Source organism: Aulonocara stuartgranti (assembly GCF_965226115.1).
Source record: "Aulonocara stuartgranti genome assembly, chromosome: 14".
NCBI classification, from domain to species: Eukaryota; Metazoa; Chordata; class Actinopteri; order Cichliformes; family Cichlidae; genus Aulonocara; species Aulonocara stuartgranti.
This window is the reverse complement of record NC_138950.1, coordinates 397,501-423,904: the sequence shown is the minus strand read 5'-3', so window position 1 is coordinate 423,904 and position 26,404 is coordinate 397,501. Positions and strand designations below refer to the sequence as shown.

At 50.7% G+C, this 26,404-nt stretch overlaps 2 protein-coding genes across 5 annotated transcripts in view; one reads left to right on the top strand and one right to left on the bottom strand.

Annotated features, from left to right (window-relative positions):
- Positions 1 to 33: 33 nt before the first annotated feature.
- On the bottom strand, positions 34 to 18,490 carry lrch3 (leucine-rich repeats and calponin homology (CH) domain containing 3). 4 transcript variants are annotated; one of them, XM_082502356.1, is made up of 20 exons: positions 18,184 to 18,488; positions 16,387 to 16,531; positions 15,790 to 15,916; positions 15,600 to 15,705; positions 14,325 to 14,461; positions 14,140 to 14,249; positions 13,953 to 14,046; positions 13,502 to 13,607; positions 13,013 to 13,155; positions 12,736 to 12,791; positions 12,611 to 12,656; positions 12,090 to 12,203; positions 11,957 to 12,001; positions 10,586 to 10,639; positions 7,612 to 7,642; positions 7,414 to 7,527; positions 7,237 to 7,328; positions 7,026 to 7,163; positions 6,880 to 6,957; positions 34 to 4,144 (listed from the first exon to the last, which is right to left on the bottom strand). In XM_082502356.1, the coding sequence occupies exons 1-20, from the start codon at positions 18,413 to 18,415 to the stop codon at positions 3,983 to 3,985; spliced, it is 2,130 nt and encodes a 709-aa protein (XP_082358482.1). In that variant the 5' UTR covers positions 18,416 to 18,488; the 3' UTR covers positions 34 to 3,982. The 4 variants fall into 4 exon arrangements, with proteins under 4 accessions (XP_082358482.1, XP_082358481.1, XP_082358483.1 ...); XM_082502355.1 differs by lacking the exon at positions 34 to 4,144 and adding an exon at positions 5,175 to 6,433; XM_082502357.1 differs by lacking the exons at positions 34 to 4,144; positions 10,586 to 10,639 and adding an exon at positions 5,175 to 6,433 and having other exon boundaries at positions 18,184 to 18,489.
- Positions 17,682 to 26,404, top strand: part of abcf3 (ATP-binding cassette, sub-family F (GCN20), member 3) — a 28,180-nt gene continuing 19,457 nt past the window's right edge. The window contains exons 1-10 of the mRNA XM_082502359.1: positions 17,682 to 17,841; positions 21,114 to 21,330; positions 21,445 to 21,636; positions 22,061 to 22,208; positions 22,292 to 22,368; positions 24,587 to 24,642; positions 25,399 to 25,496; positions 25,569 to 25,691; positions 25,770 to 26,036; positions 26,162 to 26,242. Of these exons, the coding sequence (XP_082358485.1) occupies positions 21,564 to 21,636; positions 22,061 to 22,208; positions 22,292 to 22,368; positions 24,587 to 24,642; positions 25,399 to 25,496; positions 25,569 to 25,691; positions 25,770 to 26,036; positions 26,162 to 26,242 (923 nt within the window). The 5' untranslated portion in view covers positions 17,682 to 17,841; positions 21,114 to 21,330; positions 21,445 to 21,563. The remainder of the gene's footprint in view (positions 17,842 to 21,113; positions 21,331 to 21,444; positions 21,637 to 22,060; positions 22,209 to 22,291; positions 22,369 to 24,586; positions 24,643 to 25,398; positions 25,497 to 25,568; positions 25,692 to 25,769; positions 26,037 to 26,161; positions 26,243 to 26,404) is intronic.

Genomic DNA, 26,404 nt, shown 5'->3' with positions numbered 1-26,404 from the left:
TCCTGACCCGGGAACAGAGCTGCAGACGTGACGTTCACCTGTGACAAATATTTCTACTTTATTCACAGAAACAAAAACCACCAAGGAGAGAAAAACAGAAAACATAGGAAACATTTACAGTATGAACACAATCAGCTGATGGTGTTCTTGTTTTTTGGCCACATGTTTTTCACCACTTCCTGTGTGCGGTGTTGAGACAATAAAAGCATCAAAGCCACATTCTATTTATTTTATGACTGAAACAGCAAAAACACACAAGTGGAAAAACAGCCGCCCACGTCACGTGACCCGCTGCTGCCACAAGACGAGCGCCTGAAGAAGAAAACATCTGTACACCATCACCTTTCTGAAACCTCTAAGCCACCACACCTGTCCCCATCAGGTTCACTCAGATCTCAGGTGAGTCCAGTTAAGATGAGCTGATTGGTGGAGGTGGTTCAGGGGGCGGGGCCCAGCCTACTTGTCATAATTCAGGTTGTTCAAGTTGTGCTCTTGTGCTCTGTTCAGGTGACTGAGAAACAAAGTGAGGCTTCAGCAAGTGTTTAGTGTAGTGTCAGCATGCTGATGTCCTACGCCACCTGAACACAGCACCAGCCCCCTTTACTCATCTTTACAGTTTAAATTATAAACACAGTCTTCTCCTCCGGTTAGTGAAGCAGCAGCAGCTCAGATTCATGACATCACTGTACACAGAGGCCACGCCCACTGTAGGATGGCAGGATGTGTGCTGCAGTTCCTCTAATGTCCAGCAGAGGCAGCAGTGAGTCAGCCCCACACACATGTTTACAGCCTGATACACAAAGGGTCTGGCCCCTTCATGACACCTGTTTGCATTATTAGGGGTGTGGCTTCTGCCTGACAGGTGGATGGTGACACAAGCGGCTGTAGCTGCTAGCAGTCTGCTTCACCTGAGCTGCACCTCCTGACTGTGTTTGTGCAGTTGGAGCCTTTTGGAGCTCCAGTTGGAGTGAGACGCTGAGCAGGTATTGCTTTGATCACTGTTGTCAAGACGAACTTTTATAAATAAAATTACAGTACAGCAGCTGTTTGCTTACTTCACTGACAGGAGAAGAAATCCCCCCCCCCTCCCCCCATTGTTGACATGGCAACACAAACATCTCTGTTGTCGTAGTAACACCCAGGTTTCGGCCTCATATACAGAGCATCATCAGTAAATTTCTATTTACAGGATATATTTGTACACAACAGTCGGGCCACCTTTACAAGGTGAAAAATGTCCCAGCATGCAACAGAAACCACCCAGTCGCCTTCAGCTGCACACGTGACAAAGGTCTGATCAGGTGATCACAAAGCCAGGTCACATGATTGACCTAAATCACAAGGACATGAGTAAAAACTGTACAGACGACATCCTCCTCTTCATCAGCGGCGAGATGAAGGTGTTTACCATAATAAGGACAGTTGGAGACGAACAGAGCCAAACTGAACCACACTTTGTCCTTGCTGCTTCTTTTGGGATATTATTTACTGTTAGCAAGTAGCTCACATTTGGGTGAGTGCCCCACAATGGAAGACTGGCAGAGGCCCCGCCCCCTAAAGCAAAACTAAAAGCATAAAAAAATAAATAAAACTAAATAAACTATAAAAAAAAACAAAAAGGAAAAATAAATAATTTCTTTGACAATACTGGGCACGATCAAACCCACTACTGTAACATTAGCATTTAGCAATCATGCTATAAACTAAGCGATCGTCGACCGTTTTCAGATTAGAAACAAGCTGTTAGCTTTACCTGACTTTATCTTAGCTACCTTCTGTGGTTAGCTCGACATAAGAGTACCATTAGAGTTAGCTTTTTTCAGCAGGTAGCCATGTTAAAATAGTTACGGAACTTTTGAAATGTCAGTATTTTTAAAGCTAACTGTGTCACATATATAATATTAAGTACTGTTATCTAACAGTTCATAAAGTTAGTCTTATTATAGTCTTACCCAGAGATAGCAGAGAGTCTATTCAATTTTAGACTACTGCTTACTCGTTAGCTTAGGCCACTTCCTAGCTGTAGTTCATGTTAAGTCTGAACTCATCACGATACTTTTATAGCTACCTATTTCAAGCTAGTCTTCCAGCTAGCTGGTTTCTGTTAACAGACTGCTACGTAAGTATCAGCCTGTGTCTCTGCAAACATGACAAGCATGATCAGCGTGATCCAACACATTTACTCTGTTTTAATAGTGTTAGCCTTAACAGTCAGTTACATTTTCAGACTGAAGCAAATTCAGAATCGTCACTGTTAGCGATGGGTAATCTGGGAATAGTTTTCTCTTTATTATTATTATTTTAAACTAAGCACACTCATCTTAGCTAGGTCACCGCTAGCCATTAAATGTAGCTTACAATAAGTTTATCTTTGCCAATATTAACTTTAAGCTATATTAGCCACAAGATACATTAGTGTTATTTAAACAAAACAAAACTGCTGTTAGCTTCCGTTAGCCTTTAGTAGCACTGCAACTGTATCTCAGTGTGCAGACCGGACAGTTTCAGACTTTATTGATCAATCAGATGTTACTGAGAACATGAAATACTTTTTTTTTTTTTTTAAATTAAAGTGCTTTTCCCTTTCTCATTTCCTGTTTCTGTGGCAAATGTTCATGTTAAACAGGAAGTTCAGTGTGTCTGCAGCTACTGGGAATTATGAGGTTTTTTTTCTATTCATTGATCTGTGTGATGTCACAGAGAAAAGCTCCACCCATCTGTTGTTCAAGTCTTCTGCTTGTGAGATACAGCCAATCAGAATAAAGCACGTTTAAAGGCGGAGGAGCTAAACCGGCTTGTGTGAGACAGCGGCTGAGCTGAGGCTCAAGATGATGGGGACTCATGCTAAGCCGCTCTGTGAGAGCTAACGTTGGAATGAGCAGAACGATCCACCTAACAGAGTTTTATGGTTTTGAGTCGTCTGTGTTTAACACTGGCTCAATAATTATGCATATTAGTTTCTAAGCTCCGCCTACACAGGTAACCAAATGCATGTAGAACTAATGTCACACAGATGTTGAACTGCATGGATTCACCCGTTAGAAAACTTGACAAGTAGAATAAACCACCTCCCACTTTGCCTCTGGGTTATTTTTCTGACATCAGAGGATCATTTTACCTTCTTTACCTCAGACTCAGGGGGCAAAGGTCAAAGGTGGTAAGCTTCTATCTTTTCGCCTTGTCACACGTGGAGGATTTCCTTTGGACCGCTGCTCAAACACAAGCAGATGTGGTTTCACGGTGAGGGCACTCATTATTATCACTTGTAATAATCAGCAGATGGAGTAGATTAGCTCCGCCTACACCAGGTACAGCATTAAAATCTGGTCAGATTATTTGCTCCTTCCTATCTGGTCTGCTCTGCGGCTCTGTCATCTGTGATGAGTGTAATAGGTCCAGAGTGAAACCTCCACCTGTGAGAAGCTGATTTCTAACAAACCTTGCAGCAAGAGTAAAGATCAGTTCAGCTCGACTCGTCTCCATCACTGCCCATCAGCCACTCCCTCACCTGCAGAGCGACGGCACAGGTGGGATGGAAGCCCATTTCTGCCCACAAATGGAAACACACTTGCTGCAAACGTCTGAACGTTTTACTCTACTTTGTATTTTGGGGGCGCTGAGCCTTTATTAGTCAGCAGAGAGCGGGCAGGAAGTGGCCGTGGGGAATTGAACCTGCACCTATGAGGTGCCTGAAGGTCTCACCTGTGAAATATTTTTTTGTCATTCAGACACGACCTTAAATATTCGATTCATCTTTTACTTTAAAATTCATTTCAGCCGAGGTCATTGGGTAGCATCCCCCCCCCGAAATGGGCTTCCATACATACAGCACTGACCAATAGGAGCTCAGAACCCGTCACTGTGGTATTATGTCGGTGCCAGCCCCCTGCTGCAGGAGCTTCGGACACTTTCTGATGACATCATGCAGGCTTTAAGAGACGCTTAGCTCTGATTGGCTGGTACAAATGGGGTGCAAATATGGCTAGATGGTGACAGACGGCCCCGGTGGGGTTGATGGCGTCGTGGGGGTCGCTGTGGTGCTGGAGTGTCGGGGCGGGGCCAGGTTGAGCAGGGCGCCGACGGTCACGGCCACCTGGGGTAGCCCTCGCTCCTCCAGGATGTGAAGAGGAAGGCACAACTGACTCTGCACAGACAAACACCACAGAAGAAGACACAGCGAGGGGCAGGGGGAACGGATGGAAAACGAAATCAACAGGTAAAATAACTGAAACCATGGCAACGCAAGGATGAAAACAAGGAACGGCAAAAATGATGGAGGAGGAGGAGGAAAGAAGGGGCGGGGCGTGCAGATGGAAGCAGACAGGTGAGAGAGCTTTGAACAGAAGGCTGTGGGCCAAAGACGGGGGCGGAGACAGAAGGAAGTAAGAGGCGGATGGGAAGTGTAGTGCCACAGCGGCAGGTGTCAGTTTTGAGCCGGCTGCCATCAAACACGTACAGATTTAAACTCCAACACATTTGCACGGTGACGCACCAATCAGCACACCTTCCACACAGCTAGGAAACATGGGAGTTTATCAGCACTGAGGTTAATCGATCACCTGACTAACAATAACCTCCGAGTTTAGCTCAGTGAGGCCTGAAAGCAGCGACTGCAGCACAAACTTGTCAGGAAGCTCGGATCAGGATCACGCACTCATGCTTACAGAGAGGGGAGCACCCCCTGCTGGTGGAGGAAGAATAAGGCACTGCCTTGTCGTCATCTTCACAACACGCGTGCTAGAAGCTCTGCTAAGGTGTCCTGGGCCACACCAGTGGACCGACTGCAGTGGCAGGAGCTGGTTTCCACTAGGACACCAGTCCAGTGTCGGTGGGTTGCAGGCGAGTATGAAGCATGAAATTAATGTGCTGACATCAGTTTACACCTTGACTGTGTTACCTGATGTCGGGTCTCTGTGAAGAGGATGAAGCAGCCATTGCTAGCATCGATGGAACAAACCAATCAGGAGGCAAAGACCTCCAGGTGTGTTTGAAAGACAGACAAGTGAGTCGAGCGGCTTTACTGAACTTTATTGATGGAGCTCTAAAAGGAACAGAGCAGAGGCACAGGTCTACAAAACACTCAGACATCCTCATCCTCACTCTTCATCGTAGAACAATCCCATCCTGTGACGCTTCGGCGTGCTCCGGCCGGTTGGAGCCACAGGAAACCCTCCCACTGCAGGATGCCTCTTTGTTCTGCTCGAGTTTCCACCGTCACAGACATAAGAGCGATGGCGAGGCCATCACAGGTCGGTGTCCTGACCCTGCACACCTGTGGGGGTTGCTGCTAGTCCTGCAGTGGGAGGAGTCTCCAGAGCCTCGGTACAGGTGACACTGAAGGTTCCTGCGCTTCGACCGGAGAGCCACCCGGGAGGTCAATGCAGGCATCAGACCACATGTGAAATGCTGATGTGGTGCTCAGAGGTCGTTTCCAGGGAGACGTGTTTCTGATGGGAGGGGCTGACACTTCAAACAGTAAAAAATGGAACGTAAGGCACGGGGCAGAACGCCAACAGGCAGGACGCGAGCGTGAGGGCGAGCTTTGGGGGATCGTCCAGGTCCGACTGAGGGGTCACATGGTCCTCTGGCTCAAACACTCAACTCTGCTGTGCCTCACGCCTTCTACCTGCCCACTGGGCGGAGCATCGGTCACTCAAAGGGTCACGGGGGGGGGGGCTGGATGTTCATCGTCGTCAGCAGAAAATGTTTCTGTTAATCAGCAAGGAGGCTGCGACACGCACACCTGTACAGGTGAGAGAGGAACGGCTTATGGATGATTTCAAAGCATATGGGAGAGCATTTGATCCAGCTGCTGGAGTGAACTCGCTCGGATGTTCCTCTGAGCCCACAGCTGATTGGCCGATGACAGACGCTCTAACTCGAGTGGCGAGCATCGCCCCACGCTGATCTGAGTCTTCACCTTTGACCTGAACACGTCTACAGGGCCAGGATCAGAGCCTCAGGAGCAGCGTCAGGTCCCGCAGATGGGCGTGTCTACAGACTAGACGCCGCTGCACACGTCAGGAGACAGACAGACCAATCGCAGCCAGGCTCTTCTCCTCGGCCCAGTTTTTGTGCTAAACTAACGTAACCTGAAAGGTGGCAGTACTACGACAGATCCAGGGCAGGATTCCTGCGTCACTGTGGTGAACGGAGACTCTGAGGGGGACATTGCTGGGATAAATTCACGCCCGCTGCGTGCAACTTGGCGAGATCGCCCTCGGCTCGCTCGGCGTCAGACGTGCGGCGCCAGGTGCACATAAATGGCACACAGCACCGACATGACAGACAGGTAAAAGAGGGCGAAGCCGGCCAGCTGGACCTGAGGGGACAGGCTGACCAGGGGAGGAGCCATGGAGAGCAGCACCTCCACTGTGGCATAAACCCCGCCCCCTTTCCCCTCCAGGACGTCGCCCACTGAACAGAGATGGTCCTGAGTGCGTGCGTGTTGGGTGAGATGGACACGGTGGAGGAAGAACAGAGGAGAGACGCACGGAAGGAGGAAGGGAGCGATGAGAGGCGGGACGATGACAGAGAGGAAGAGAGGCGTTAGTAGAAGAAGAAACTTCAAACTTCACCATCAGTCGTCCAGCCCGATTGGTTGGTTCGTTATGATAAACCGCACGCGTATTTATGACTACCCAGCCCCGCCCCATCAGTCATGGCGGCGTGCTGCAGATCGCACTGAGATTTAATGACAGCGTCAGCAGCAGAGGCCGAACCCGTGTCTGAAATCTCCGAGCCGGGGTCAAAGGTCACTCTCAATAAAAACCCCAGCGGGCCCCGTTTCATTAAAGGCATCGGCTCGTCTGGCAGGAGGACTGATGGGGAACATTTGGATTTGCTGTTGTTCGTTCATCGCTCAGGTGTGCATGGTACCTGTGGGACTCCGATGCGGCGACACGCCTCCAGGAAGTTCTCCACGTTTCTGCGGCACTTGGCCATGGTGAGTTTGGGCTGCGGGCAGACGGGACAGTCAGCGGGGCACACCTGAACAGCAGCGCACACATTAACACTTTACTCACCACGGCAGGGGAGGGGACGTGGATGCTGGGGACGGACCGCGGCCTCACGTGATTGGCCAGGTGACAGAGAACCACGCCGTCCGTCAGGGCTGCTCCCAGGTCACTCGGCAGTGACACTTTGAGACGAGCCTCGATGTTCTTGGAGGGAGAGAGAGGGCTGATCAGTCACCTGTGAACAAGGTAACCCACCCAGGTGAGTCCAGGTACGCACCTTCCTGAGCTGCTCCACCACCTCGACGTCCTCTGCAGCAAGAGGAGGAGCGGCGGGAGCCTCCTCTTGGCTCGGAGGAGCAGAGGTGTCACCTGGAGGACAGAGAGGGAACAGCAGTCACACAGAGCACACCTGACAGGTGAGTGAGGCTGAGGACACACCCCCACAGGACCTCACCTTTCCTCTTCTCCTCCCTCTGCGCGAGCCGGAACAGGAAGCTCTCTGGCCGCACATTGGTAGTTCGACAGGAGGCCACGCCCCCCGAGCTGGGGTAAGACGGCGACTGATTGGCTGAAAGAAGAGAAAATCCAGGTGTGAGCGGGAGGCAGGCGAACACTGGGGAGGGGAGGAGCTTCGGTAAACTGTCGGTCTTACCTGTAGGAGAGAGAGCAGCTCGGTCCTCACCCTGTGGGACAACACAACACAGTCACACAGCTGGACACACCTGGAGGTCAGTGCGAGGCAGCGAGCTTCAGGTGTGCTGCTAGCTCCAGGCTGCTCAGGTGTGTCAACGCTAATGATGTCATTTCAGGTAAAATACTGATTAACATTCAGTGGAATCACTCAGGTACTCTTCACAGGTATTTCTGATCATGTGACTGAACAAAAACAGCTGCTCTGGGGGCGGGGCCGAGACCACTTCTTTCCTGAAACAGTGAAATGACGTCTGTAACTGGGACGTCCTGCAGTGGACACCGGGCCTCATTCACCGAACACGCGTCAGCAAAATCACACACGTGAAACATGAACAACACGACAGCGAATCGCAGTCATTTCTCACTTTAATGAGAAAGAACGCCAGAGGACGCTCGGCTTCCACGGCAGCGGTTAAAAACACCGGACTGAAACACAATGAGGCTATGTCCACACGTACACGGGTATTTTTGAAAATGAAGATTTTCCGTTTTCGTTTATACAAAAAAATCCCGTTCACACATAAAAGCCAAACACGAAGGAAAACGCTGCTAGGAACAGCAGCTATATCTCTAGCCGTGTAGAAATGTTGGCCAATCAGAAGTCGATAAGCCTGGGTGGGAAAGAGTAAACAAAGATGGGGCATAGAAGCAGAACTGAGTCGTCTGTGTGGAGGGACAGTAACTGTGTGTGTGTACGCATGTAAACACTGCAGAGTAACAGTAACAGAAATTCATTTCACCGAAACAACGTGGCGCACAGTGTGACGTCAAAAAAGGCGCACACCTTTGACACTGCGTTTTCTGCGTTTACCTCGTCCACACGTAAACGCAAAAACTGAGTTTTTGAAAATCTCCATTTTCAGTGACCGAAAACGCCGTTTACGTGTGGACGAAAGGCGCAAACGCATAGAAAAATCTGCGTTTTCAAAAATACCCGGGTACGTGTGGACGTAGCCTGAGACTCGTGGAAAAACGAAAAGAAAAAGACCTGAGCGCCGACGGAAAGAGAAGGAGGAAGTCAGCAGACAGGCAGCACCTGACAGACGACTGGTCTACGATCGTCGCCATGTCCAACGCCGTTCGGCCCCGTTAACATCACCACGTTTGTTTTGGTTTTTTCGACTTTTTGCAAACTGAAACGGACCAAAGAGAAACGACATGCAGCGAGACACCTCAAAGGACCGTCCCACGTTTACCTGTCCAAGGTTTGCGAATGAGGCCCAGTGACACCTGGTGTTGCTAATGAAATATTGTAACGACAAACCGCTGACTCCGCCTCCTAGAAACTGCCTCACTTTGAAGGTCAAGCATGCGGACACAGTGCAGCATGCACAGTGCAGTACCTGCAGCAGACAGGAGGTGGCGCTATCAGAAGTGTGAGAATAACAGCCGTCTACAGACAGTCCAGCCACAGACTGAGACACAGACAGACAGACAGACAGACAGGGGAGGGGCCAAATAAAAAGAAAGGAAGAGCAGTGATGTCAGTGAACGTTGCGTCCAGCAGGGACGGACGCGTGGAAGGCGTGTGTCACCTGTCTGTGTGAGCCAGGTCGCCTCTTTATCGTGTTTGTGTCAAAGTCGATCTCAAACACCAGGACACACTGACACACAGACAGACACGCAGACAGACAGGAAGGAAGGTGGCGAGGGCGGAGATAAAAAGAAAGGGGGAGGATCAAACTGAGGAGGAAGTGAAGATGAGGAAAAAAGAAAAGGGGAAGAAGAAGAAGAGAAGAAGAAGTAGTTAATGCAGAGATTCAGGTGTTAATGACGTGCAGGTGCTTTCAGCTCATCGTCTGTTTCAGTGAATTTAAGCTCCGACAGCTCGACAGGTTCAGGAAACGCGTCGCACAAACTTTACCACCTCAGTCTCTCCACAGGAAGTGCCGATGCTCACGGGACACACCCACAGCGTTAATCACCTCTAGGTCCAACGATTTCAGCTCCAGTGAGACGATCAGTGTTTGTTCTCCTGGCTGTGACAATAAAGTTTTTCTAAGGATTTGCGAGCGCCGCCGTCACCGTCGGTGATGTTTAGAGAACAATGAGGTCAGCTGACACGTGATGATGCTACAGAAGCAGAGCGGCCAGACTGTTAAACTAAAGTTCACAACGAGGGTCTCTGCTGGGCGGAGACAAACATCACCATGTGACAGGAAGTAGATGCTGAAAAGAGACCAAACTGAACCTGAGAGAGTAACCGCTGCTGCTCGGGTTACTCCTGAACCAGTTTAAACCAGTTTATGGACGCGCCGTGTGACCCTTTATAGACTAACATGTCATCACCACAGTCACAGTAGCCACTCAGAGCCCAGAGGAGTAGATAGGAAAGGGGTAAAGGGAGAGGATAAGGACAGGTGGTGCTGGGTGGGGCTTAGAGGAAAGGTGGACAGGTGTGTTCATGCTGATTCAGTCCTCAGAATCCCTCGGGTTTGTGTGCTTTTTCAAAATAAGAGCGCTCTGCTAACACAGGCTAACACGGCTCCAGTGCGATCGAGCGTGGGGTCAAAGTGATCCACAGAGAGAAACACGTCTGTCTGCGTAACGCTAAAATGAGAGCTCGTTTCTCACCTCGACCTTTAACCTTCATTCAAGTTTGTCACTGATCTGGAGCTCCTCCATGTCACGACATCAAAACTTTGACCATGCCGCCGGTTCACGTGGTTCATACAGCGGCGAGAAGCCAACCACGAGATGAAAACGAACCCGATAATCAACCAGGTAAAACATATTTACACCCAGACGAGTTTCACGCGCTCGAGCCGAGACCACAACACTGAGCAGCTGATAAATATATTTACAAAATAACAGCACGATGAGGAAACGCAGTGCGGACGCAGTTTGTCCTCCAAACGCTTCTGCACACAAACCCGAGCGACCCTGCTCTGAAAATCAGTTAGTAGCTGTTGGGGGTGGGGCCATACTCTTACCATGAACAGGGCGGAGTCGTCTGTGTGGGTGGAGCGTCGGGAGGGGTAGACGTTCTGAGCGCACAAACAGACACCACAGACACACAAACACATTAACAAATACTAACATACAGGTGAGAGCGTGGCGAATGAGGGGTGTGGTTTAAACAGGGGCGGGGCTAGACTCACTGTGCGAGCTTCTAATAACCATCGCTATTAGAAGATCGTTACCTGCTGAGTCGTGCAGCTTTACGTTTTCTCTCAGATATTTGGAACAAAAACGATTTTCCACATTGCTCCCATGTCAGAGGTCAGAGGTCATGCGTGCTTGGCTCCACAGTTTGAAACACTCTCAGCTCTCAGCACCGGTCAGATGGGACAGATCAGCGAGTGAGGGAGCGGGAGTCGCCCTGGGTCACCATGGGCTGTGAAGGCGGGGTTAACTTACGAGACAGGCCTGACCCCGACAGGATGACCCTTGACCTCCATGTCTTCATTTATCTTTGTTAGACGTTTGAAAGTGAACGCACGTGCCGATAAAAACCGACCGACTAATCGCGCCCACACTCGCCGGCGTTTTTCTGTCAGCCTCACACAGCACCATGTTTACCTCTGAGCCAACCAATCATCAGCAAGTGAATCACACGCCTCCATCGTTACAGGAAGTGACACAGGAAGTGAAACGTTATGACTCTGATTCCATCAAACCAATCACGAATTATTATTATTACATCATTTAACAACACCTGTTCACAAAGAGGTACACACCGACTCACACAGACTCACACAGACAGACTCACACGCACAGACTCACTCACACACACACACACGCTCACACAGACTCACTCACACACACAGACTCACTCACACACACAGACTCACTCACACACACACACACGCTCACACAGACTCACTCACATACACACACACAGACACACACACAGACACACACACACACACAGACTCACTCACACACACAGACTCACTCACACACACACACACACAGACACACACACTCACTCACACACAGACTCACTCACACACACAGACACACACGCTGACACACACAGATTCACTCACACACACACACTCACACACACATGCACACACACACAGACTCACACACACAGACTCACACACACACACACACACACACAGACTCACACACACAGACTCACACAGACTCACACACACAGGCTCACACACACACGCTCACACAGACTCACACACACATGCACACACGCACACACGCACACACACGCTCACACAGACTCACACGCACACACACACACGCACACACAGACTCACACGCACACACACACACGCACACACAGACTCACACACACGCTCACACACACATGCACACACACACAGACTCACACACAGACTCACCTCTGTGTCAGGACTGGCCTTCGTGGGACTCGGAGCTGCTTTATGCTGAAAAGCATCAACAGAGTTTCGATCAATAACAGCTGATCAGCGATCAATAACGTGCCGTCACCAGTTAAACTGGTACCGTTCGTACCTTGGCGTGTCCGCTCACGTTGTCCCTCTGCAGCGAGCGGTTCTTCTGCCGCTCCTCGTCGTACCTCATGGCGGCAAGCTGCGCCTCCCTCCTCATCCTCTCCACGCCGCCTCTCTGAGGACACAGACCGTCAGTGCTGCTGCAGCTGTGCTCAGCTTCTACCTCACAGGTAAATGGTAAATGGCCTGCATTTGTATAGCGCTTTTCTAGTCCATAGGACCCCAAAGCGCTTTACACTACATTCAGTCATTCACCCATTCACACACCCATTCACACACTGGTGATGGCAGCTACATTGTAGCCACAGCTGCCCTGGGGCGCACTGACAGAGGCGAGGCTGCCGGACACAGGCGCCACCGGGCCCTCTGACCACCACCAGTAGGCAAACACGGGGTTAGTATCTTGCCCAAGGACATTTGGCATGCAGCCAGGATGCAGCCTGGGATCGAACCACCGACCTTCTGATTAGTGGCTGACCTGCTCTGCCACCTGAGCTACAGCCACCCCATGGACTGCCTTACCTGTCCGTGTGAGCCAGATGCGGCCGCGGCGCTATCGACTCCACCCCTGAGGGACAGGAGTTGACACAGTAAGCGAGACAGGAAGTGAAAAGAGCAGGTGTGATAAAGGTGAACGAGGACCGTACCTGCCGTGTCTCCTCGGGTCTTCCATCCTCGAAGAGCCGCTTTTCACAGGAGAACCCTGAGCACAGAGACAGGAAGTCACACAGGCTTTTCACAATAAAGCTCAGGTTTTACACCACAATTATCAGTTTATACCTCAAACCACCGACAGACTCGACCTTTGACCTTTCAGAAGTCTGTGTAAAAAGGCTTACTGTAAAGACTGTAGTTAAAAGACGACAAGCAATTGTGGGGTGCATGTGAGTCGCAGGTGTGACTTCCTGTGGGCGGAGCTCTCACCTCTCTGGTGATGCGTCTCTCGATGTAAGCCATGAACTGAGAGCTCAGGCTGGTCCTGTCTCCTCCCCCACGACTCCTCCCCTCCTCCTCCTCCTCCTCACCCGCACAGCTGTCGATGAAGTCGATCTGCTCCAACTCCCCATCTGACACACACACAGAGGAGGAGACGATCCAGACGAGAAGCACCAATCAGCTCCATCACTCACCACATTCACTCTGAGTACTCTGGATTCCGACTGGCTGGCAGCTGTGGAGCGTAACTTCGAACCAGCTGATGGAGACGTCTGTGCAGGTGAGAGCTTCTACCAGTTTCACCTGTCCTAACCATGAGCCACGTCACACTGATCTGAATTGATGATGCTGAAGCAGCCGGAGCCAACCTTCCACTAACACGCTCGGCTTCATCTTCCTCAGCAGTGTGCCAGGCTCAGGTGCGTTTGTTTTACCGCCTCAACCTCTAAACTGATGTGAGATCAGAGAAACGCTCACATGTGCCATTAGGCAGTGCCGCTCCTCCCGCCGCGCCTCCTCGCTGCCTCTGGTCTCGGCTGATGTCGGCCACTCGCTGCGGCAGCTCCGACAGCTCCTCTGAGGCCTGCACAGAGGAGACAGCGCAGTTTCTGCAAACGGAGCTCGAGCAGGAGCGAAATCAGCGGCTCAACACCAGCAGGCTGCGATGGGTGGGCTTATTATTCTGTGGGTCGGCACAGCTCTGATCGTTTAGCAATGCCTGACGGGCTCGCCCTGGTGTGAGCCACGCTAACCACACATTTATCTGCTACAGCACAGTTCATGTAAAAATCCTCCACTGTTAAAGGGTCAGGGGTCAACAGGGGTCAAGATGGAGGAAACGTGTCGTCGACTCATTAAACTAAAAGAAAACAGAACATCGAGGCTGCCGTGACGAAACACTGTCTGTGTTTGTGTGCGTGTGTGTGACCTCGTTGCTCAGCCATCTCTTGTCTCCGCTGTCGACGCTGTTGAAGCCGGAGTCGAGCGCTCCGTAGGGACGCCCGGGGTAAAGCTCATCCACACTGATGGGGCAAAGTGAGAGAGTCAAAGGCTTTTATTGTGAAAGAGCAGCAGCTTTTGTGTGTGTGTGTGTGTGTGTGTGCGTGCGCGCAGACCAGGAGCTGAAGGTCAGAGGTCGTCTGTCGTACTCGGGCAGGTCCGGCGTCGTCTTGCTGGCCTCCAGATTCAGGTACTTAAATATGTGAACTTTCCCTTTAATGCAGATCTGCAGACAGGAAGCAGACGTTAGCTCTGAACCGACACCTGCACAGGGACGCCTGCGAGGTCACTTCCTGCGTACCTGAGCGGGCGGGGTCTGCAGCGGGTTGTTGTCGAGGACGATGGTCTGCAGCTGCGTGAGGCGGCGATAACAGACGGGGATGGAGGTCACTTTGTTACAGGAGAAGTCGAGACGCACCAGAGGCAGCTCGGCCAGCTCTGCAGGGACGACCAATCAGATTACTCCACGAGCCATCACGCTTCACTTCCCAGGTTTGACAACACAATGACTCAATTCTCTTCTTCTTATGGTTCCATCCGTTCTTTTGAGGGGTGGAGCCTATCCCAGCTACCATAGGGGGAAAGGCGGGGCACACCTAAATACTACTAATTATTACTAATGGCCACTAGTGGACAATTGGCAGTACTGCACGTGTTTTTTACTGTCTCATCATCCTGGAGGAAAATTAAAGAAACCAAGACGACCTATGACTGCTGTGGATCTACATTGCGCCCAGGCACGTTCAGATCCCTGAACGTGGCGTGGAGTATCGCCTCGCATTGCTGCCGGGACTGACCGCTATGTCTGGTTTTGATCTGGGTGGATAAGTGAGTTTAAACGAGCTGTGCTGACCGCCGGGGTCGCGGTGGAGCGTCAGCGATTGGTGTGATTTGCCATTCGGTTAAACTCAAAGACGTGCAAACGACTATACTGTTTTTACCTGCTGGGTGGGCGTGTCCCCGTAGCTCTGACGTCAGGTGAAAACTGTGGATCGCCTGTTCTAGGATTTTACTACTCAGCTGTAAAAAAACGAAATCTGACTCGCCGTCAGAACTCGCTCAGGAGTTCACAGACGAGTCGAGACAAGCAGAGAAATGTGGCGGCGACTGAGCTGTGAGAGAGAGAGCAGCTCTTTGGAAAGATAGCAGGAAATGCCGCGGCCGCTTTGAAACCTGAACACAACAGCGGGCGCTTCGTGCCATTTTAATCACGTTGCTTTGACGGGTGGAGATTCACGACACTGATGTTTGGGTCAGAGGTTAAAAACTGCAGCTCACCCGTCTGCATGTGCACTGGGGGAGGAGGAGCTCCACGCTCACACAGGAGCACCAGACCCATCAGTGGGTTAGTCTGATCTGAGCCATGCCCTCTGCCGTGGGCTGACTGACAGCTCAGTGGGAGGAGCTTAGATTGGCAGCGCGATCCAGGTGTTTTATTCCAATTTAACCTGCAGTCATTTATCAGGGCCTGAGTCAGCTGATCGGCTGATACAGAAACAATAACTGATAACAGACAGCGCAGACTCCAGGCTGTGAACACAGCGGTCACCATCGTTTCACGCGTTTGTGTGTGTACCTGGTGGCAGTCGGACCAGGTGGTTTCTCCTGATGTTCAGGTCTCTTAGAGCCTCCAGCTGGCCCACCTGAGCAGGCAGAGTCTGGATCTCGTTGCAGCTCACATCCTGTGGGCGATCAAAGATAACGATAATCAATAAGCGCTGCGATCGGTCAGCGAGGATGCCGACGTGCGGCGTGAGAGGACCGACCAGCTCGGTGAGGTGCCTCAGCTGTCCCAGCTCCTCCGGCAGGGAAACCAGCTTGTTGTTGCAGGCGATCAAAACCTTCAGAGGGAGGCCGCAGACGACGGCGGGCAGCACCGACAGCTGGTTCCGACTGAGGGGAGGGGCATTAAGAGAGGGGCGGGGTCACAGACACAGGCATCCAGCTGTCATCGGTAAACATGTGACAAGTGTGCATGTGACAGAGAACAGAGGAAGAGGAGGACTACGAGACAAAACAGAATGAGACAAAGAAAAGAAAGACGATGAAGAGCAGAGAGGAAGAAGAAGAGGAAGACAAAAAGCAGAAGAAGATGAGGAGATGCTTCCAGATTCCTTCTGGTCCTGCTGATGACACCAAAAGTGGGCTTCATGGTTTCCGACCAATAAAATCAGCAGCAGCATTCAAGCCGTCGGTTCAGTGAGCAGCACCCACAGGTCACCCACAGAAAAGCACGCCACAAGGTGAGGACATGCCAGAGGACTTCCTGTTTGGTGCCGTCTGACAGAGCGTGGAGCTCGTGATAAATGAAACAGACCTGAGGCACACAACTGCACAGGTGTGTGTGTCTTTGTGTGTGTTACCTGAGGTTCAGGTAGGTAAGCGCCTGCAGGTTGAGCAGGCCGTCAGGCAGCGACCGCAGACAGTTCTGGTACAGGTTCAGACTCTCCAGAGACACGAAGAGACAAACCTCAAGAGGAAGCTCCGACAGCCGGTTACGAGACAGATCTGCACACACACACGGTACAGGTTAACCCGAGATCACACACACGGTACAGGTTAACCCGAGATCACGCACACGCACACGGTACAGGTTAACCCGAGATCACACACACACACATGGTACAGGTTAACCCGAGATCACACACACGGTACAGGTTAACCCGAGATCACACACACACACACGGTACAGGTTAACCCGAAATCACGCACACGCACACGGTACAGGTTAACCCGAGATCACACACACACACACACGGTACAGGTTAACCCGAAATCACGCACACGCACACGGTACAGGTTAACCCGAGATCACGCACACGGTACAGGTTAACCCGAGATCACACACACACGTGTTCCTGAAGCTGCTGGTGACCCGCGCACACACAGAGCTCACACATGAACATAACCAGCCTCCGAGGACTGCAGAGCGCCGAGGGGACGCTTGGCCCCTGCTCACTCTGCACACACAGAAATGTGAGATACTCTGAGATGGGCGATGTTGTGACTCTAAAGCAGAGATACAGAGCGAGCTGAGGAGTGAAGCAGCTGTGAAGCCTCAGCTCAGAGAGAGGAGGAGCCTGGACAGGTATGGACAGGTACTGCTCACAGACCCGCCTATGAAGCATTTGTTCCTGCAAGGCTCAGGATCCGCGGAGCAGTCTTCCCCCCTCATCCAACATCAGCCTGGTCAAGCATCGCACCTGGGCGGCACTCACTCAATTCATGGCACACACGCGAAACACTCGTGTTTGTTTGTTTCCGGTCTCGTGCTTCCCGAGTATGTCCAGGGAGATGACGAAACCCAATCAAACACGTTAAACTGTGACGTCATTGCAGGCTACGTACAGCGAATATCGGTTTGGGTGCAATTTAGTGTGAATGAAAGGAGCACGCGCAGCATCAGCATGGCGGGCTTCGATCAGCTGATCGATAATCAATGCTGTTTGTTCTGTACGTTTGTTTTGCTCGGCACGCCGGCCCGGGCAGGCGGAGCCGCCTCTGTGTCCTCCTGGCTCGTTATCTAATCGAGTCGAACAAAATAAAGCCAGCCAGGTGTGTGGTCACCTTTGGGCCCAGTCTCTGACTTCAGCTTCAGCCCCCCCCCCCCGCGGGTGGTCAGCCTCCCCTCGCCCCGGTGACCCCGCACGCCTCCTCCGCAGTGTTTACAGGCTGTCGGGGGCAGAGCTAACATGCTAACAAACAAGCTGGCAGGTGAAGCGGCACGAGCCGTCACCTCTGAGATCAGGTGACAACCTCTCAGCCTCCCCGCAGTGAGAGCCGTTAACCGCAGCTTTAAACGCGGCGGCAGCACCCAGGTAACCGCGCTAACCTTGCTAGCATGCTAAGAGCAGCTTACCGGGCTCAGACCCGAACCGTCCGGTACAAAAACGCCTCTGCCGGCGGGCTCGGTCCCCGGATTCACTGTGACTGCCTGTCTGCGCCGGTACTCTCCGCTCGGAGAGCCCGGTAAAGGCAGCGGAACCCCGACACGGTGCCGATTTCTGAGTTCGATGTTTGTCACAACACCGGCCTGACGGTGTCCCAGCCTACCCGCAGCCTCAAACCCGACTTCCCCAAAGCACTCCGGACTAAGCCACCGCCCACGGCCCGCTATACACGGCCCGCCGCCGGGCCGGGTCCCGGTGCGGTTCACTCACCGGCCCTGGTGGTGTCGGTCAGGTCGTGGTTGGCGGCGCACCGGGGGAACTCCTTCAGCTTCCTGCCGCTCAGGTTCAAGCTCCCGGTGGCCGCGGCTTCGTCCAGCGCTCGGTCCAGAGAACGGTTCCAGTGCGCCGGGCCCAGTCCGTTACTATTCCCGGTGCCGCCGCCCCCGATGGTGAAGCTGAGTCCGGCGCTGTCCGCAGAGCCCAACAACACCGAGGCCGCCATTACACGCTCCGGCTGTTAGCTGGGTGCTAACGGCTAACTCCCACCCTAAAGTCCAGGCCGGAGCATGCGCATTGCGGCGCTGGACAACAAGACGAAGCGAGCAATGCTGTAGTATTACTGCAGTACTACTACTTTATTACTGCTATAGTGCAGCTGCAATACTACTGTAGTATTATTAGTACTGCTGTAATATTGGCATCACTATACCACTATAATTTAGTACTATTGTAATACTACTAGTCAAACTGCAATACTACAGTACTATTAGATAAGATATATAACTCTTTGTTGTCATTGCACAGTTATAGAGTACAATAGTTCAATGAAGTTGGAAAACTGTCCTACGTCGGCACTACATGTAACACGACACGATACAACACAGTATATTAACTTAGTAATAAAAATGAATAACTGTATGTGTATTTCACACTGTTATTATTGCACATTAGTCATTATTGCACCTTGTTATAAATATAAATATTATTATTGTTATTGTTTTTACCCCCCCCCCAAAAAAAAAAAAAAAGTCCAGGGAGGTATCCAGTCAGGTCAGCTGTTAGCATTGATCAGGGCTGTTGCCCTGTTGTAAAAGCTGTCCTTGAGTCTGTTTGTTCGGGACCTCAGCAGCCTGAACCTCCTGCCAGACGGCAGCAGCTTAAACACCCGGTGTCCTGGGTGTGTGCAGTCCCGGAGGATGCTGCGTGCCCTCCTGAGACAGCGAGTGCTGTACAGGTCCTTCAGGGAGGGAAGAGGATGTCCAATGATTTTTGGGCCATATTGATGACCCTCTGGAGTGCCTTTCTGTGTGGTGTGGTGCAGCTGGAGAACCACACACAGGTGCAGTACGTCAGCACACTTTCAATGCACCAGCGGTAGAAGACGGTCAGCAGCTCCTTCAGGTCCATTTTTCTGAGGATTCTCAGAAAGTGGAGGCGCTGTTGGGCCTTCTTTAAACCCGCTGTGGTGTTTGAGCTCCATATACTAGTAGTGTAACACTACAATTGAGTGAGGAGACTCATTACTGGAATATTTCTAACATTTTGAGTTATTTTCCAGTGTTAGAAAATCAGCACTGCTCAGTGTTAGCCATTGTTGATCTTCAAAACTGACTAGGTTACTTTTAAACATATAACATAGTGTTGTATTTAACACTCAGAGGAGTGGACCCATATAGACACTCTCTAGTGATAATTTAACACTGGAGATTTTGCTGTGTAGAGATGGGCAGTAATGTGTTACTGTAATCTGATTACTTTTTCAAGTAATGAGTAAAGTAAGGGATTACTATTGCAAAAACGGTAATTACATTACTGTTACTTTCCCGTAGGAACGCTGCGTTACTAAAACCATGATTTTTTTGTGAGAATGTCTCATGACAGTGACATAAGCGAGCAGACATTCGTGACAACAGCTGTGTGCAGATCAACAATGGATCATATATCGAGTGCAGAGAGAGTATGAGCGTGCAGCGTTTAAAGCGTGGAAGCACTGACCTTACTTTGAGTTTGATTCCATAAAAAGTGACAAAAACATTAGTGTCCGCTGTGCGTGGGAAGAAAACTTATTTTTACAGAGAAAAACCCCCTAAACTTCCAAACAAGCACCGAGTAGCTGCCAAGGAAATTCACAGACAACCTTGTGGATTCTTCCACTGACTGCGGCACACCTGCACCAGGGTAAACCTCCGTCTGCTCCACTCCTGCTTTACAGGTGAAAATAGAGCAACAGGACCGCTGAGTCTTTGACTTTATTTATTTTCTGCTGTGTTTTACTTGCATCTATTTGAAAGACTGAGTGTAAACACAAAAAATATTTTATTTTATGAGCTGGAATGTGCAGAAAATAGGTTTAAATGTTAAACTAATTTCTTCCAGTCAGAGAATGTTGCAGATAATTAAATTTTTGCTTGATGCATAAAGTTAAAAGATTAAAACTAATAAAACAAGTTTTAAAAAGAGACTTTTCCATTTGATTACATTTTGTATGATGGATTATGTAGAAAAAGTAGAATTGGGCTGAAAGATCTATCACTTTATCACCTCTTCAGGTTGTAAATCATGTTTTTAAAAAGTAACTAAGTAATTAATTACTTTGAAAATAAGTCATCAGTAAAGAAACGGGATTACTTTTTTGGGGAAGCAATTAGTAATTAGTTACTGATTACTTTTTTCAAGTAACTTGACCAACACTGCTCACTACCACTGTAATACTTAATACTACTGTTACATTACTGTAGTACTACCACAGAGACACTGGAACAGAGAGCCTGGCGAGCAGTCACGATGCTGCTGAAATACTCCAATACTCTTTTAAGATTACTGCCCATCGTACTGTGTTCTGATTTTTTGCAGGCGATCACTGACAGGTATTTGTATATGTGTACAGCAATACTACAGTTGTTATTATAATATTACTTTTGTAATGCTCTTACTGCTTCTAATGCTGTAATACTACAACAGATACAGCCCAGTGCTTTGTACAATACTGCTACTGATACCACAGTACTATAACTATTTAATGCAATAATACTATTAACAATGTAATACAGTGCTTATAATAGTATAATACTGCTGGCACGCTACCATACTACTGCTAATACAGCAGTAATACTTGTCGTACTACTGTAATTCCCAGCTTTGTTGCGGTGAGCAGATCTCTGTACTCACTCATGTCGTTTTTATTATAATTTAATAAACAGGAGGAGGAGGTGCTCAGTGAGCAGCATGGACATGAGTCCATCACAGGGATAGCTCAGAGTCACAGAGGCTGAGCAGGTTTGAGCATGTGCAGAGGATGGCGGCTGAAGATGGAGCTGCCAGGCGGGCGGAGGAGAGGAAGATCTGAGAGGAGGCTCATGATGCAGTGAAGAAGAAGAGGAGGAGTCGCCGCCCTGCTGGCCAGCAGAGAGAATGCAGGTTTACGCTTGAGGGTTTTTTATTGTTTAGTTTATTTTATTTAAAATGACGTAACATCCTGGAAAAGTCAGGAATTCAGACAATAACAGGATTTTTTTTCTTAAAAAAAAAAAGAAAAGCAGGGGCTCCTTCACCGCTGACGTCAACCGCTCCACAAACGTCATCTCCCAGAGTTCACAGCGCTGTCGCATACCGGCACATGCGCGTCCAGGCGGTGTTCGGGGTCGGCTATCATGGCGACGTACGTGGACATCCTGAAGAGCGAGTTTCCTGAGATCGACGCGGAGCTGTTCGACTACATCACAGGTGAGAGGCCGGGCACCGGGCCGCTGTCCGGGGGGAGCGAGCCGCTGTCCGTCGGCCCGGAGCCGACGGGGGTTAGCCTGACAGCGGCTGCTCTTTAGCCAATGAGCTAACGAGCTAACCGGGTTGACAGCACTCAGAGCAGGGACACCGGCTAGCACGGCATAACCCGGCACGCCTGGACCTGAACCTGGGTTAGCACGGCCTGAGAGATCCACAGGTAGCGGAAACACGGAAGCAGCATTAGAGGAAGCAGAAACCCTGAGACTCAATTATTGATCCTGTGATTGATCCAGCCCAGAGGCAGCTGGTGGGGGCTCTGACATTAGGAGGGTTTCCACCAGCTTCTTCCTCGTGGTGTATGAACGGGAGCAGACACGCAGCCTGGAGCTGCTGTTCCTCCTGCTGAGGTGTGTTTGTGTTTCAGGGGTTCTGGATGGCGGCGGGGCGGATTTCGAGGACAGCGAGGAGGTTTACGAAGCGGTCGGCGGCGTGCTGCAGGAGGTGTCAGCTGACAGTAAAAACGAAGATGACATCCGAGACATCTGTCTGCAGATGTTCAACACGCTGAAACTGTGAGGACTGGGTGGGCGGGGTCTGGGCCGTCGGGAGAGGTGGCGTGCTAATGTGAAGGTGTGTGTGTCTTTGTGTCTTTCAGAAACCACCACCGCGGCGCTCAGAGGCAGGTGCTGCTGGACGCTCCCGTGCAGCTCTCCCAGATCTCTGCAGACAGCGGTAAGGTCAACACGCCGAGGAGCACGCACACACACACAGGCTGTAAGAGTGCAGAAACCAAACACACTCCTAACACGCACCTAACCAGAACACACCGTGTGTGTGTGTGTGTGTGTGTGTGTGTGTGTGTGTGTGTGTGTGTGTGTGCTACCAATCAAAAGTTTGGACACCTTCTCATTCGATGGTTTTTCGGAGTAATGTAGCAAAGAACAACTCTAAATATGTTTATATTTTAGCTTCCTCCCTTTGCTTTGTTGACAGCGCTGCAAACCCTCGGCCTTCTCTCAGTGAGCTTCATGATGTAGTCACCTGACATGGTTTCACCTCACAGGTGTGCCTGTCAGGGTTCATTTGACAGGTTGGTGCACAGCTGACAGCCTGTTTGACAACTGCTGGAATTTATCTTATGGCAAGAACCAATCAGCTGAGAGAAACAACAGTCCATCATTACTTTAAGAACTGAAGGTCAGTCAGTCCAGAAAACTGCTGAAACGCTGAATGTGTCCCCAAGTGCAGTCACAGAAACCATCCAGCACTGGGATCACTGGGAGCTGCTGAGGAAACATTCATCCGAGTCACCAGCCTCAGGAATCACAAGTTAACAGCAGCTCGGATCAGAGCCCAGATAGATGCCTCACAGAGCTCCAGCAGCAGACACATCTCTGCATGTTCAGAGGAGACTGTGTGAATCAGGCCTTTGTGTCAAATAGCTGCTGAGAAATCACGACTAAGGAAAAGCTACAAGAGAAGAGATTTGTTTGGGCCAAGAAACACAAGGAGTGGACGTTCTGTGCTTTGGTCTGATGAGTCCACATCTGAGATCTTTGGCTCCACCAGTTCATGTCTTGTGAACTGATGGTCTCTACATGCATGGTTCCCACTGTGAAGCATGGGGGAGGAGGTGTGATGGTGTGAGGGGGCTTTGATGGTGACACTGTTGGGGATTTTTTCCAAACTGAAGGCGCACTGACCCAGCATGGCTACAACAGCATCCTGCAGCAACATGCCATCATTTATTCTTCAACGGCACAATGAGCACAAACACAGCTCCAGGCTGTGTGAGGGCTCTGTGACCAAGGAGAGTGATGGAGTGGTGCGCCAGACACAGGCACCTAAACCCAGTGGAGATGGTTTGGGATGAGATGGAGCGCAGAGTGAAGGCAAAAGGGCCAACAGGTGCTCAGCATGTCTGGGAACTCTGTTGGAAACCATTTCAGGAGACGACCTCACGAAGCTCATGGAGAGAATAGAAATATAAAGCAAAGGGGGGCAATTCTGAAGAATGTAAAACTAGGGCTGAGTATCGTCACTGTGTCAGTTTTGACTCAGACAGTCAGAAATATTCTAATTCTGATCATTTATCAGCACACATCCATGTTTCATATCTGTGTATAAACCAAAGCTGACACTGAGACTTCATCAGAGGTGTGAGCATCACAGCAGGTGTAACTGAGGATCAAACAGAGAAACATGAAGCAGGTTTTCCTGTTCTGGCTTTTTATAGCAGAAAACCTTAAAAATATTCTGCAGTCGATCAAAAACTGAAGCAAACCATGAATCAACATGTGAACATGACCTGATGAGGTTTGATTACAGACACAGCTGAGCAGTCATTTGTTTCCATTCGTTCAGTTTGAACAGCAGAGACGAGGCTTTGCTGTCAGAGGCCGACAGCACTGAACACAGCAGCAGACTGGTGGCTAATAAACAGAGAATAATGCAGGAAGCAGAGATTTGATGGTAAACTGGTCTCTGAGTGCTGAGAGAGAGAGAGCTGTGCAGGAAGTACAGCAGCCAAAGTCAGAGGGAGCTCATGAGCATGGTTATCAAACGTGAAGCGCAGTTTGATCTTCTTTTGCCGCTGGTTCAGTCAGTGTTGGTCAGAGTGACGAAACCTGCAGCTTCAGGATCTGTGAGCCGTCGACTCTCAGCAGACGAGCTGCTGGAACAGTTCATGCTGGGTCTGACAGAAAGGTCACACTTGGACCTCTGACCCCTGTCCACCTTTGAAAGCAGCAACATCGGGCACGTGAGCATCAGATCTGGACCAGGGAGCATGCAAGAAGCTGGGCAGGTCTGATGAATCACGTTTTGACTCAGTCAGTTTAATGTCACGTGTGTGCCCACTACACCTGCTGTCTGCGAAGACAAACGCCATTAATATTATTACTTATTGATGTCATGTCATGTATTGATCTGCCCGTTTCCTTCTCCTCAGTTTCTGCAGCCAAAGACGCTGAGGGCATCTGGATGATGAGACGTGCTCAGAACACGGTATGTACCGGAAACCTGGGAGACTCGTTCGTGGTGACGTTAGCCTGGCTGCGCGGGACAAAGATTACAGCCTCTGACTAAAAAGTCAAAAAAGCCGTGATGGACGATCATCAATAAGCCTTCGATTCAATCAGCAGATGATTGATTTAGCACTAGCTTTAGCCTGCACGTGTCCGGGTTTGGTCACCAGCATTTGTGTATCGACACGTTAGTCTGCCAGTCAAACGAGATGGATGGAAACGTTCAGCACAGACGAGAGCCAATCAGAACTGAGTTGTGTAGAAAGGTGTGACGAATGTGGAAGTGGTCCAATCAGAAGCGACCTTCCTGCGCAGTCAGGTTCGATCTGCCCAGGAAACAGTTCAGCTAGCTTCCTGTTTCTCACAAAACGCGACAAAAAGGAGCAGCGACACATTTCACAGTGGATGTGATGAAAACACGGCCACTCAGGGGCAACGCGACAAACTGGAACGTCCTGATGCTGCTTCGACTAAAACCAGAAGAAAGTAGACGCCTAAATTACGACCAAAGCTAAATGAACACATGACAGATGTGAAAACCACATGAGCTCCTCAGACTGTCGGCAGAGTCACGAGGAGGCGAGCTGAAGGCGGGGTTGGGTCTCATCGGTCACACTGCGAGTCTGAACGCTCCGCATTAAATGCAGCGTGGCGTTCTGGCCCGCTGCTCTCGGCGGGACCTGTCTCTCAGGTTACGGCAGGTGTTACTGAGCGCTCCTCTGCTTTCTGTCTTCAGACGGTCGACGCCAAGAAGCTGGAGAAAGCCGAGGCGAAGCTGAAAGCCAAACACGAGCGCAGGAGCGAGAAGGACTCGCAGAAGGCCTCCAGCCCACTGTGAGTCCACCGTCCACCTGTCATCACCTGCACACACCTGTGCCCCTCTCACCTGTCCTCCTGTTTCCTCAGAGTCCTGGAGGAGGCGTCGGCCAGTCAGGCCAGCAGTAAGAAGGACAGCCGAGTCGACCAATCGGGGAAGAACCGCAGCTACGACATCCGCATCGAGAACTTTGACGTGTCCTTCGGAGAGAGGTGAGCGCTCGGAAAACACCAGCGGGGGCGCAGCGGGGTGGGACGGCTCGTTTTCTCACACTGCCGTTTGTGTCTCAGATGTCTGCTGCAGGGGGCGGAGCTGAGCCTGGCGTCGGGCCGGCGGTACGGCCTGATCGGCCGCAACGGCCTGGGGAAAACGACGCTGCTGAAGATGCTGGCAAGTCGCAGTCTCCGTGTCCCGGCTCACATTTCCATCCTGCACGTGGAGCAGGAAGTGGCAGGGGACGAAACGTCGGCGCTGCAGAGCGTCCTGGAGAGCGACACGGTGCGGGAGGACCTGCTGGGCGAGGAGAGGAGGCTGAATGCTCGCATCGCCAATGGAACGTAAGAAAAACGCTCTGAGGCGTGACTCGCAGAACATCTCTCACATTTAATTCAGCTAATGAGAGTGCAGCAGGCGGCGTGTTTGTCCAATCAGCTGCAGCTGTCTCTGATGCGTGTTGTTTCAGTGCCGACGGGATGGAGAGCGTGTGGCTGTCCGAGATCTACGGAAAGCTGGAGGAGATCGAAGCTGACAAGGCGCCGGCCCGGTAACTATGACAACCGCACCGACACGCTGGTGTTCTTCTTCACTGGTGTTTTTCCCTGCAGCTGACAGGAAAGATTTCTCCTCGTCCTCTGCTGTGATCCTCCAAGGCGGCGGCGTGTTCGAGGCTCTGTGATAAAGTCGTACACGTCCGTGAGCTCGATAA